Source organism: Pygoscelis adeliae, unplaced genomic scaffold (assembly GCF_000699105.1).
Source record: "Pygoscelis adeliae isolate BGI_AS28 unplaced genomic scaffold, ASM69910v1 Scaffold183, whole genome shotgun sequence".
Lineage (NCBI taxonomy): Eukaryota > Metazoa > Chordata > Aves > Sphenisciformes > Spheniscidae > Pygoscelis > Pygoscelis adeliae.
The window spans coordinates 1,408,268-1,420,642 of NW_008824536.1; the positions used below are offsets into that span (position 1 = coordinate 1,408,268).

The 12,375-nt window shown below is 36.5% G+C and overlaps 2 protein-coding genes across 4 annotated transcripts in view; both read right to left on the minus strand.

The window, feature by feature from the left end:
* CCNB2 (cyclin B2) overlaps positions 1–535 on the minus strand; it is a 6,090-nt gene extending 5,555 nt beyond the window's left edge. The window contains exons 1-2 of the mRNA XM_009321604.1: positions 421–535; positions 71–216 (exon numbers count right to left, since the gene is read on the minus strand). Of these exons, the coding sequence (XP_009319879.1) occupies positions 71–216; positions 421–535 (261 nt within the window). The remainder of the gene's footprint in view (positions 1–70; positions 217–420) is intronic.
* A 157-nt stretch (positions 536–692) lies between these two features.
* RNF111 (ring finger protein 111) overlaps positions 693–12,375 on the minus strand; it is a 53,085-nt gene continuing 41,402 nt past the window's right edge. Inside the window, exons 11-14 of one of the 3 annotated variants that reach the window (XM_009321575.1) lie at positions 6,248–6,340; positions 5,213–5,308; positions 4,210–4,313; positions 693–3,640 (exon numbers count right to left, since the gene is read on the minus strand). In XM_009321575.1, coding sequence (XP_009319850.1) covers positions 3,523–3,640; positions 4,210–4,313; positions 5,213–5,308; positions 6,248–6,340 — 411 coding nt within the window. In that variant the 3' untranslated portion in view covers positions 693–3,522. Of the gene's footprint in view, positions 3,641–4,209; positions 4,338–5,212; positions 5,309–6,247; positions 6,341–12,375 lie in introns of all 3 variants that reach the window. The other 2 variants (XM_009321574.1, XM_009321576.1) reach the window with 2 other exon arrangements.

Genomic DNA, 12,375 nt, shown 5'->3' on the forward strand with positions numbered 1-12,375 from the left:
GGGAGGGCCTGGGGCCCGGGCGGGGGAGGCCGAGCAGAGCCCGGGCACCGCTGGCGCCTGCGCTTCTCACGGCGGTTACTGGTGGCAGCTGGCTGGAAGCGCGGCCGCCTTCAGGAGCGTCCGTACTCGGTGAACCAAACCTCAGCACCGCCGAGGTAAATACTACAGCGTACCTGCGGAGGCGGCTCACCTCATCCGAAAGAGCAGCTCGGTACTCTGCACGGTGGGGAAACTAGTCCGAACAGCTGCATGTTACAGCTTTCCTTTTAAACTTCACATACGACTTCAGGAAGGCATGTCAGGCAGCTACGAACAAGCTAGTATCAGCCAGTGTAAAAACTCGTCCCGAGATTCAGGAACTTCAACTCTACAGCAGTTACCCAAACTGACAGAAAAGTCTAATTACAACTGTTCCGCAACCTGCCAAAACTGGCATTGTATGTTCACTCACATACGCACAAGTTAGTATTTTGATATCCTTCATAAGGGCATTTTCCTGAATTCCCAAGTTCCCGATGGTTCCGTTTATCAACATATTTAACTGTGGCTAAATGTGGATCCTTCACTCAGAGAATTTTTTCTTAGGCAGTACCTATAAGACACACGTATGCAGAAGAATTTTTACAGATCAAGACTTACAAAGGCAAAACAAGGCAAAAGGAAAAAAAAAACTTGCGTAAGAAACATTTTGAATGATACCAGTCTAACATTTTATTTATTGCATACAAAAGGATTTCTTTTGACAATGGAATTTTATATGAAAAGTAATTTGATGCATACTTTGAGAATCTTATCTTCAAAGTCAAAGATGCTGCAGAAAACTTAAGGCAATGCATCTAAGCATATAAAGCACAGTAAGTGGTGGAAATTTTCAAAATCAAAAGCCTATTCTTTTTCTTTCCCTTACATTATGGTTAAGTCACAACTTTCTGGAACAGAAGTAGGCTGCAGCTTTATTAGCCCCTGCAATAGCATGTAAGATCAGAACACTGTGATTCCTGGCAAATACCTAAGTGTTCAACATCACATTACAATGTTATGCATACATTTAAAAGCAAGACAATATCAGTAGCAGTTATAAAACAAGTCAATTCATGGACCACTAAAATACCTCTAAGTACCAGGCACCGAAATCAGGCGCATAAAAGATTTCCTTAAAAAAAAAAAAAAAAAAAATCCCCCAAACCTGTGCTTCTTTGTCCTGTAAGGAAGCCAAAATAGATTCTGTCACATACCCAGGGTCTCAATTATTTCAGAGGCCCCGTTTTTTTTGTCCCATGTCTCTCCAGTACCTTGGAAACTTGTAAAAGTGAGTATCATCAGACTTCAAGCATCGGTGCTCAACTAACCTCCCTCCTTGTCAACAATCACTGAAGAACAGAAAGCATCTGGTTCAGTCCTTCCAGTTACTTCTATTCATTTTTACCAATGCAGCTTCAACTTCATACTCACTTTCAGTTTCCTACAGCCGTAATGTTCAAGAAGCTTTAGCGTAAAACCATGTCAGGTTTTGAAGCAGTCAAATCATGTGTTGCCTCTCTCCCATATCCCCCATCGTACAAGCACAAAGTGGTTTTAAAGTTCAGTTTTAGCAATGCAGTTAAGCTTGAAAACGTCCATTTATCACACGTGCTGGAATAACATTTCTCTCCACTTAAAGCCTCAGTGCCAGAGGTGTTAACATTTGTTGCCAGCAATAGACACTACGCTGGCAAATGCTACTCCTAACAGATTGAAAAAAAAATATAAAAGGGAAGCAGCTTTAACCAGACAAAAACAGGCATCAAATTAGATAAGGTAATATTTATAAATGGATCGCTTTTTTTAGTGTAAACATAACAGTTCATCATCTAGGTTTACTGTAAACCATTTTACACTTAATCTGATTATGAAAGACAAAGACAAGAGAAACTGAAGGTATTTATTATTCAATCCACTTACAAAGCAGGTGGCTTAATGCAAGCTTATTGACATGTTCATATATGATCCCCGAGGAACATCTTTTCCAAAATGACAGTAATACTGTCGCAATGTTTTTGCACATTTGCATTTTGCAATGTTGAGCACATTTAAATAAACTATAATCTATTATATGTGAAAGAATGTTGATGAGCAACTTGAATCCTGATGTGGATTAAAACCTCCTCCAAAGGCGAAATGTTAGTACATTATAACTTAATTCTATATACTATATTATGCAGCAAATCTTAACTATAGAAAATATTTCAATCAGTGATGGACTGTTGGTAATTTATAAAGAGGGAATCTATGATCAAGGCAAAAACTAGGTAACCACATAATTTGTGTCTCAATTTCTACAGAAATTTACAGGCTTTCAATTTACTAATGAAAAATAAAACAAGAGACAAGTGGATTTAGCTAACTTTATTAACTTTAAAACTAATAAAAATCCCAAGACAAGCCTGGAATCTTTAAAAGTTCTATGAATGCGTGTATATCTGCCAAAAAAAAAAAAAACCCAACCCACCAAAAAAAACCAAAACCCCTGCAGCTCTAAGTCGTTATTGAATGGTTTCATATTTTAAAAAAACTAAACCAAAAAACCCCCTCAATGTGCGCAGATACTTCAACTTAAGTTAGCAGAAGACCAAACAAATTCTAAGCTCTTTTTCCATTTCCCTAGTAATTCTTTCAATCTGCAAGTATCTACAATCCACCTAACTGAAATCAACATTTAGTGTTCACTACAGCTGTTTCACAGCAGCAAATATTTAAGTTAGGGATTCAAATTTCTAGACATAGGAAGGAAATGATAAATACAATCTGAACAGCAGTCTAAATGTTTAATATTGACATTCAAATATATCTGCGTTGTGCTGAAATTTTAAAAACAAACACAAAAATCTGATCAGACAAAAACTCTGGTGATGAGTATGCTATATGTATCAGTCAAACTGAATATAGTTCATATTCTGTTCCCAGTATTAAGGATGTTATTTGACTCAGAATTGATATTGTAAATATACAGCAGCCATTTTTTCCTAATTAAGGAATGTCTCAATACATAATATTATCCTTTTCTAGATGATCTTTATACATTTGAACTAAAATATATGATTGATTAAATTAAGGAATCCAAGGTTAGTAATAAGTGAAATCATACTTTCAAAGCTCGATACTATGTCAAACAAAAAAACAAAACAAAACAAAAGAGACCACACAATTCTACTTACTAAAGCAGCTAATCTTGCCTGCAAGTTTGGGGTCACAAAGCCCATAATATGTGCAAACAAATGCAATACAAGGAACCATGCAAAAATACAGTAATGAATTAAAAGAAAAAATGTAAAACCTAAAAAAAAGTTTTATAAATACACTGAAACTCAACTGTCTTCTACATAAACTGTAGGTCTAGCATTAGTTGTACCATATAGCAGAGCCAGCACTCCAGGTTCAATGCTTCCAAATCTGCGCAGGTAAGTCATGCCATCTTTGGTTGACTGCAGTACCAGGAAGGATGAGAGGGAGCGAGAGGGAGGACAAGAGTTCTGGAAAGCGGTGTCAACTTTCACTAGGCAGTTGAGCCTCAATGTCCACTCTGCAAATGGGGCACTTCTTGTTAGTAATCAACCACTGATCTACACATACTTGGTGGAAAAGGTGCATACATGGAAGGCGCCTGTCATCAGAACAGAAAAACATTAGTGTTAATAAAGCATTTCCATATCAACATACCCACTGGAAAAACGGTAATGTGGGTTTTGCTATTGAGGTGTCTATTCTTTTTGCACGTGCATGTTTTTCCACAAGTTTCATTAGCCTTTCCAGTTGAACCTGCATTTTGCCTAGTTCCAAAAATAAATGGCTATGGGCAACGAAGTCAAGCATCAGCTAGCTTCTGCTGTATTACACTGATTTAAACCTGTTATAGCTAAGTATCATTACTCCAGAAAAACTAAAATTGACAGTCCCGATTAATTCAGGGTATCAGCTTGGGCTCATGTTGTAAGACAGACAGTCAACTTATGGAAGACCATAAGAAAATAACCTACATTCCACCCAGAGACAATACAGACTGAACAATGTGCGTTTTGAATTTCAGTTTGTTTTATTTATTGGTTCAATGACAGATAGTCTTTAAGTGTAACTGTTAATCTAGGGAGTATTGCAAAGAGTAAAGGGCCATATTCAATTATGGTCTCAGAGCCAGAACATTAACATATTCTCATATTCAGTGGTACTATTTACCTGACATCTTCACCTTCCTCCAATATAGACAAACAGATGGTACACTTTTCCTCTGTGTCTTCTTCTGTTCCTTCCTCCCCATCTTGTTTGCAGTGCAGTTTCCTCTGTGAGAACCAATCAGTTGTTACCTTATTAGTAGAGATGACATTATTGACAAACTGAGTAAAATCTGTTTTTAATACATACTCAACACATACTTCTTTGAAAACATTTCGTAATATTTATTCAAGATGTATCTGAACCAAAATGAATCAAGAACTAATACTTGGAGCAAAAATCACAGGACATTTCAGATTTATTTAACTATTGTTAATTACAGAAGTCTACTGGACTGTGTATATATTAATTTCCCATTGTTGCAACCAGTCCTTTTACTTGCTGTCTATGTATAAATATCTTCATTTCATTAATGAAAAAAAAATTCCTTTCAAACCTAGTATGTTAAGTCACTATTTATCAAGCGTGAACACTATGTAAGTGTGGATGGGATTCCATATTATGGTATAATGAACTCCACTGAGACAACTTAAGTTGCCAAAATTCTGTACCAGATTCAAAACTTCCTAGTGTCCCAGTCTTCTTAATGTGATCAGAGTAAAGGTTAAAATTATACATACCAAGCAGGTAAGCATCATGAAGAATTTATTGCAAAAATAAAGTCTTACTTCGATGAGTTATCACTGAAGTCTGTTGAGAATTTAGCTATTACCAATAGTTATTTCATTGCTCACAAGGCTATTCATAACTGCTGGACAAGTTATTAATCATATCAAACCACTTTTGTTTATCGCATTACAGTGGCTCTTTATCTAGGGACCAAATTTTTCTATTTTCTTTGTGAAAGAATTGGCATTGCAAGCTTTGCTTACAATCCTTGAAATTGCAAGATACAGAAAACATGCACTATTTGAAGCTGACATTTCTGCAGATTTAAGCTAAACCAAAACACTACTACATTTTCAAAGAAATAGTACAGACAGACCACAATCTGAGAAATCCTTACCTTTTTGTATTTATGTGGATATGTGCATCTTTCTATAGTTCCCTGTGTTGCTCCACGATTAACATTGCCTAATCGTTCCTCCAAGTGAATCAGCTCCTAAAAATTTATCAAGGAATAAACAGTGTAAGAACTGTTATTTCAACTACTTTGAGTAAATATTAATTTTATTCTAACCCATTTGCAGAATGACAAACTCTCAATTCCCAACTTATTCAAATACAAGCAAAGCAAAAAAGAGTATGTTGTTTGGGAAAAGTGATGGGTTTCTGTAGAAGAACCCACACAATACCGCCTGGTATTTTAAATTATAGGGAAACACTAATTTTACTACTAAAAAAATTAGAAATTGTTTGTCAGCTAGGAATGGCTATCAGTATGTTCACACATACTTGTGTGTCTAATGAGGACGATGCAATTAAAATGCACTCTGTAAGTATTTGCTTTCTAACAGTCATTAAGGCTTAGAAGAAAAAAAAAAGTTGCTTAAGTTGAAATACAATGACTAATTTATTTTTCTCCAGCAATGAGTTTATTAGAAGCATGAGATGTCACTGAAGATGTTTTCAGTGGACTAGGTCATTAACTCTCTGCATCTGATACCTTTTATTTTCTCCTTTTTTTTTTTTCCTTCCCTCAGTTTCAGCTCCTGCACTACATAACAAACAGGACGGCACTGTTAAAGTTGCCAAGTTTCACCCTCACTAGGAGGATCCTGGCACAGTTATTCAGAGACACCACTACCTTTTACCAATATATCATGTGAATACTACATCCTACTGACTGGGGTGGTAGGCAGAGCAAGATGTACTGTCAGTTAATAACCACCTAAGCGTACACTGTCCAGGGCACCTTTTATTGACTGACTTTTCAATATGCATTTATCCCAGTTCACGATAGTGAGGTCATTCTATAAATAAAGGGTATTTTCTTTATGATTCTTTTACATCTATATATAGAACTAGCTCTACCATATACCCTCCCCATATTCCCTCATGACACATTTTGACATATATCTAGTTTTATTCTATTACAAACCTCAAAATTGCCCCTGAAAGGGCCTCTGAATGATGTTCCATCCAATCCCGATGAAATGTAACGGATGTGAGGGTAGCCCGCCATGTCTGGTACCTATTCAAACAGCAGACGTTAAGTTAAACCTATTCAGAACAGTTTCAGTATTTTACTGTTCATTTTGTAAAATTTAAGATCCTTTTGCTTTTATTGAATCTCTTATTATTTATACTCCTCAGCTTGAGCATACAATTCCAACTGACGGCATAACACAACACCACTCTGAGCTCTCTAAACATAACCAGAAGCAAAACAGAAGTGAGACTAGATCCTCTATTATAATCTCTCCACATCCGCATTACGTATTGCTTGGTCTCACTTCCCAAGTCTCAAAATCTCAACCTACTTTGTATAAACCGTCATAAATATCTACCTATTTTTGTAAACAAAACACCTAAAAGCTATGCATGAAGTTACGAAAAGGACTTGCTATAGATTCTTAAATGTAAGTTTTTGATACCACAGAAGAAACAAGGCTAATACTCAGTCTGGAAAAAACAGCCAATATCCTTATCTTACCCGAAACAACTGAACATCTTAAGACACACTTCAAATTTAGAGGCAGATAAAAAAAGTAACACTCAAAACTCACATCTAAAGTCACAGGCAACTCTACATACACTCTATATTCAAGCATCCGCTGACTTCCTTGCATATTAAGAGATACAAGCAGCGAACAAAATACCAGCGTCCAGTGACATACCCTACAGGCAATTCAAGCACCAGTGCTTTTCATACAGGAAAGCAGAGAGGTAGTTAATATACCAAGAACCAGCTTCACAGCAGGGCTTCTGCGTTCCATTTTTACCCCCACAAGATGAGTGAATAATGGTATTGACTTTTTGTCAAAAACACACCAGCAGCAATTTTTAATGAACAGGTGAAAAAAAAACAAAACAAATGATCAGCAGATCCAGTTTACTTAATCATGTAGAGTGCACTGACATGACGACTGTAAGCAGCAGTTCATTTGGAAATAATGTTAAGTACTTGAGGACTATCTTCCTTTCTGTGCTATCAGCGGGTAATGTCTCTGCTGCTGTATATGACAGCTCAAAATTCATCTCATGAGGCTGTCAACAAGTCAGACATCCCACATATTATTCATGAACTCAGGTATTCATGTGTGGCTTTTCTTATTTCCAGCAGACACTTCTAAGCTTAACATATATAAAGGTGTAAAACTGAATTAATGCATTGTGAGAAAGCATAGGCCTAGAAAAAGTTACTCACGTAACAGACCAATAAGCTACCTTTCTGTATTTTTCAAATCCAGCCTGGTAACTAAAAGCTGACAGGGATAGAAAAGATTTCTCTGCCCTAAATAATTTTTTTCAGAAAGAAAAACAGAATCTGATTATTTTAAAGCAGTTTACATGGTGCTTGTTAAATGACGACCATGTAGTGCCAATATAAGCCACAAATACAGCCACAGTATTAGTATTAGATTTTTTACAAACCACAGTAAGTAGAAAATAAAGATTTAACTTTCAGAATGTTTCCAGAATCCTAATACAGGGGGTGCCTCTCTCGCAAGCAGCCTAAATATCTGTTGGTCTGGTCCTAATCAGAGCTGGAGATGGGAAACAAGCAAGATAGGATGACTGCTGCGAACTCCAAGAGTGTATCAATTTAAAGATCTAAGTTGTTATGCAATATGCAGAATGTATTTACAGAGATTATATACTAATGCATGAATTCAATATGATTGCAAACAGAATTTTATATCACAAAATATGTATATTCATCTGCATACCTAAACATTTCATGTAAGTAACATCTGTTGGTGTCACAGGTCTTACTGTTTGACAATTATAAACTGCGGCTGTAACAGGAATTTGGGAGAGTGCATTAAAAATACGGTAATTTGTAAAAACTACATTGTAAGAAATCTATCTCAGATAATTGATGATTTATGATCCATTCTCCATTTAAGCGTGTAATTCTACTTCATCTTCCAATTACAGAAAACGCATTTAAAGAACTAGGTCACTCATCTACGCTACAACCATATTTGTTGTCCCAGGTTTTTACTAGGCATAGACCTGTTTGGCATCGTTTGGAAGTTTCCATTGCCTGTTATTACATTGTGAATCGATCGCCTCCACTCAGAGGAAAGGAGACTGCTGACAAAACCTAACCCAAGTCTCAGGAGTGACTTTCACCGCTTGTTTTTTTGATTCACCAGAATTTGAAAACACTCTGTTGGAAAGCAATGCATCTGACAGTGCAGATACTGCGTCATTAAAGGAGCTGTAAAGTCACAGTGTGTTGCTGTAATGCAAGAATTACAGTTCCAATTGCCTCAAAGGTCAGAGTTTACCAACTGCAGTGACATGCACTCAGACAGGTCTCCCATTTGGAACAAATTCTGCTACTGGAGACTAGCTATTTAAGAAACCTATAAATTTTACACTACAAAACCAACCAAGAATTTCTCAGAGTACATACCACAACAAACTACTGAACTCAGACAACAGAAATATTGGGTGGGACAATACATTTTCATGCTAATAAATGGGCCTTCATATTATCCTGTTGGGGAATGGCATAACCTCTGCAAAATTATCTGAACATACATCATGTGCAGGCTCTTTTATAGAATATTGCGAGAGCGCAGCTTAGATTTCTGGCCAAGTAAAATGCTGTATTTTGAAAAACCACCTCTGTAAGAAAAAACAGCTCTTTTATGCCTGCAGAATAAGCAGTCTGCTAACATAGCAAGATTTTAACTAATTATATTTGTGACTACAAGCTGGAGGAAAGATTGGCAAGAGAGAACTATCAATAATGCCCAACTAAGAACAGTCTAACGAAAATCCCTTTGACAGTTACCATCATGCTTCAAATGCAAAGAGAAGATTTCAGCTCTCTTGAAACAGCTTCACACACAAATGGAAGTGTGCTTTCAGTAAGTTTTCATATTGAATGTAAGAAAAAAGGAAAAACTTAAAGCTAATGAAGTAACTAAAGAGTTAAAGGTAATGCTAGTCTGCAGCAAGTGCCTGTATATATTATTTTGGATACAGTCAAATTATAATATATACTTTAAAGCAATAGACTCTGGACCTGCAAATTCCAGTAACAGTTTGCCAAGAACTGTTTGTTTTCTGTAGAACAAGTATCATCTGCCTCTGGTTTTGCATTTTCTATTGACACTTCCCACTACCACAAAAATTTGCAGCAACTAAAAAATTCAAGGCCAAGTCTGAACCATTTACAACACAAACATTCTGAAACAGTTCGAAACAGCTAACCTGCAGGGAAGATTTTCTTCCTTGCTACCTTCCTTTAAACACCTTCCATCTTTCCAGGATCTTTTTACCTTTCAGTTGCCATAGTCAGTGAAGATATTCTTCCATTGTATGGTACTACTTATCTTGTCCATCCCAACCTTTTATTCAATGGTTCACATTAAGTATGATCTTCATACATATTAAAACAAATCCCAACAATAAGCTTATCCAGTTAACTGCTTAAGACCACAACAATACTCAAAAAGAAGTAAAGCTGATCAATTAATATCTTAATAAGCCAAATTCAAACAAGGAAAAGTTGCAGTTTTCATAGAGAGACACTGTGCGAAGGAACAAGTAATGTGTGCTGCATAGCTAAAACCTCAATGTATCTGTGTCTGAGGGGAAGATAAAAGGAGTGCTATTCAATAGCCTGTGTTCTACAAAAAGCTGTAGAACAGTAATTCATGTTTATATTAAGAAAAAAGTAGCAGCTGCATTACAAAAGTCCATTTTCTTATTTGAAAAATGCAGTTAAATTTGATGCAGCTAATCAAGGCTATTGCAAACCTAAAGTTCACCTTGAACTACTATAGCTACATTAAGTTACAGCCTTAAGCTAAGTGTTCAGCTGTTTTACAGGAAGTTTGTTAGCTTTTTTTTGTATGGAACAGTTGCATCTCTTAGAGCTGTGATACTTGTGTGACTACACTCTGAGTGATATTATTCTGACCTGCACACATCTACCATAATGTACTGGGACCTACTGGCCTACATCTCCAAATCCCTCCCAATTTTTACAACTAAGTGTAAAGATGACCTCAACCACTCCGAGTCATTGAACAGTTAAAGCAAAAAACAGTAAGGCTCTGAAATCGAAGAAAAAGGGGGACAGCATATGAAAGCTGGATGTGTAACACCTGAGAGAGGTTAAGTTACCCCTAAGTAACTTTGTTGTTGTTGTTTAAATTATGATCCAGAGATCTCCCTCTGACTGGCAAGCTGCAGTCTAGGTTCACAAATAAATTCAGGAGTTTTCTCAAGGCTTACATCAACCCTATAGAGATTTATCACACCATAGCTAGCAAACTGTAAAGTCCAGATAATCCCCCCCCCCCAAATTCACAATCAGCAAGACACTATTCAAAAAGGCAGAAGAAGACTGGAACAGCATATCCCAGGAACTTCTTTAACAGGTAGCTGAAACAATTTGAGAGGCAGGTAGATAGCCTCCATTATTTAAGATATTTTATAAAACAGAAACTAAAAACAACAACAAAAACACAACAGCAAAAAACCACCTACGACCAAATCCCACTACTATGCATAATATGATCTGAAAATTGTATCTATGACAGCTTTGCGTGTTTTAAAAACAACAACCTGAATAGAATACTCTATCACTGGCAGGTTTGTTGCTTAAGTTTTAAATAGCCAAAATCCCAGACCAGTTGTAGTTAGTTATTCACCCAAACAAGAGTAAAAGTATACTAAGTTAAAAGGCACAAAGAGAATACTGCTTACTTCACGTCTATATTCCATTTAAAATTTAGTTATCAGTTTAGAGCTGAAGAGATTTTGTTGTTCTTCTTTGATTATGAAAAGGAGAAGACGGAAGGAGGGAGAAAAAAGACCTTATAGTTTTAACCTTCCATCCCACCCCCCATTAAATGACAAAAAGGAACAAATCCAATTTATAAAAATAACCCTTCCTTTAACAGAGCAGATTTAAAATGTAAAGCACTGATTTTAAGTGTCCTAGTAACACACTCATATTCAGAGCAAGTTCCTGTTTCAAAGCTGAACTAAATTACAATTTCTAAGTGAATGTCTGCAGACTTTTGAAACTTTATAGCAAATAACACATTATTCTCCATTTTTTTAGTCCCTTCTTATTTTTTGAAGCCTGAAAAATTGTTAGAAATATTCTCATCTTTGCAATTACAAGAAATAACCGATTTTACAGCTAAACATAGCATTCTGGTCATTCAGGTAAATGGATAACATCTGGAAAACATGAGACACAGGAGAGCCGGCAGTATACAGAAGGGGACCATTTCAAATTTAGAAACATTTTCTGGAGATTTCTTTTTGGACTTTTCCCCTTCCAGATTTCACTACAAACTAGGATGCCTTTTCTTTCCTGAAGCAACAGAAGAAAAGGAATTCTGCTTGGATACGCGTTACAGCCATAAGTATGGTTTGGCTAGTCAGAATTATGGCTGGCATATAGTTCATTATGAAAAAGTCACGTTCCTTTTAACATCCATCTCAGCTTATTGAGTTACGGAAATTCCCATCCTGTCCACCCAGATATCATAACTGGTGCTGGGCACTCTGACTCAAAAAGCCTTTCATCAACAGTGCCAAAAGAGCAGCCAAAGTCACTCAGAGTAAACAGAAATTGAAGTGGCATCTAACAACAAGCACTGGCATCAGAGAAGAACAGAGAAAGCCTCTGTCTCCTGTGTCTGTCTTGTCTGATGTTTCATTAGTTATGCCATGCATTAATCTTCAGTTGATTCTTCCTAAAAATGGTGTTCAAGTTCGCAAAATGGATATTTGTCCAGAATGGAATCTATAGTAAAAATCACTTTGACAGAAGATCTTTCCTCAAGCACATACACAGCATTAAAGCTGTAACGATGGGAACAGAAACTACTCTACGCCAGGGTCACGCTTAACAAAGTAATTGTATTAAATCAAGGAGGGAAGCAGCCTAATCCTTGGCTACATAGATATGAGGGAAGCTCTTTTTAACTGCTTTTAATCTAGGATTACTCCTGAAGCAACATTTAAACAGGTGAAAGTTTCTTCAATCAAGCTAATAGAAAAGGAGATTCTTCCCCCCCCCCC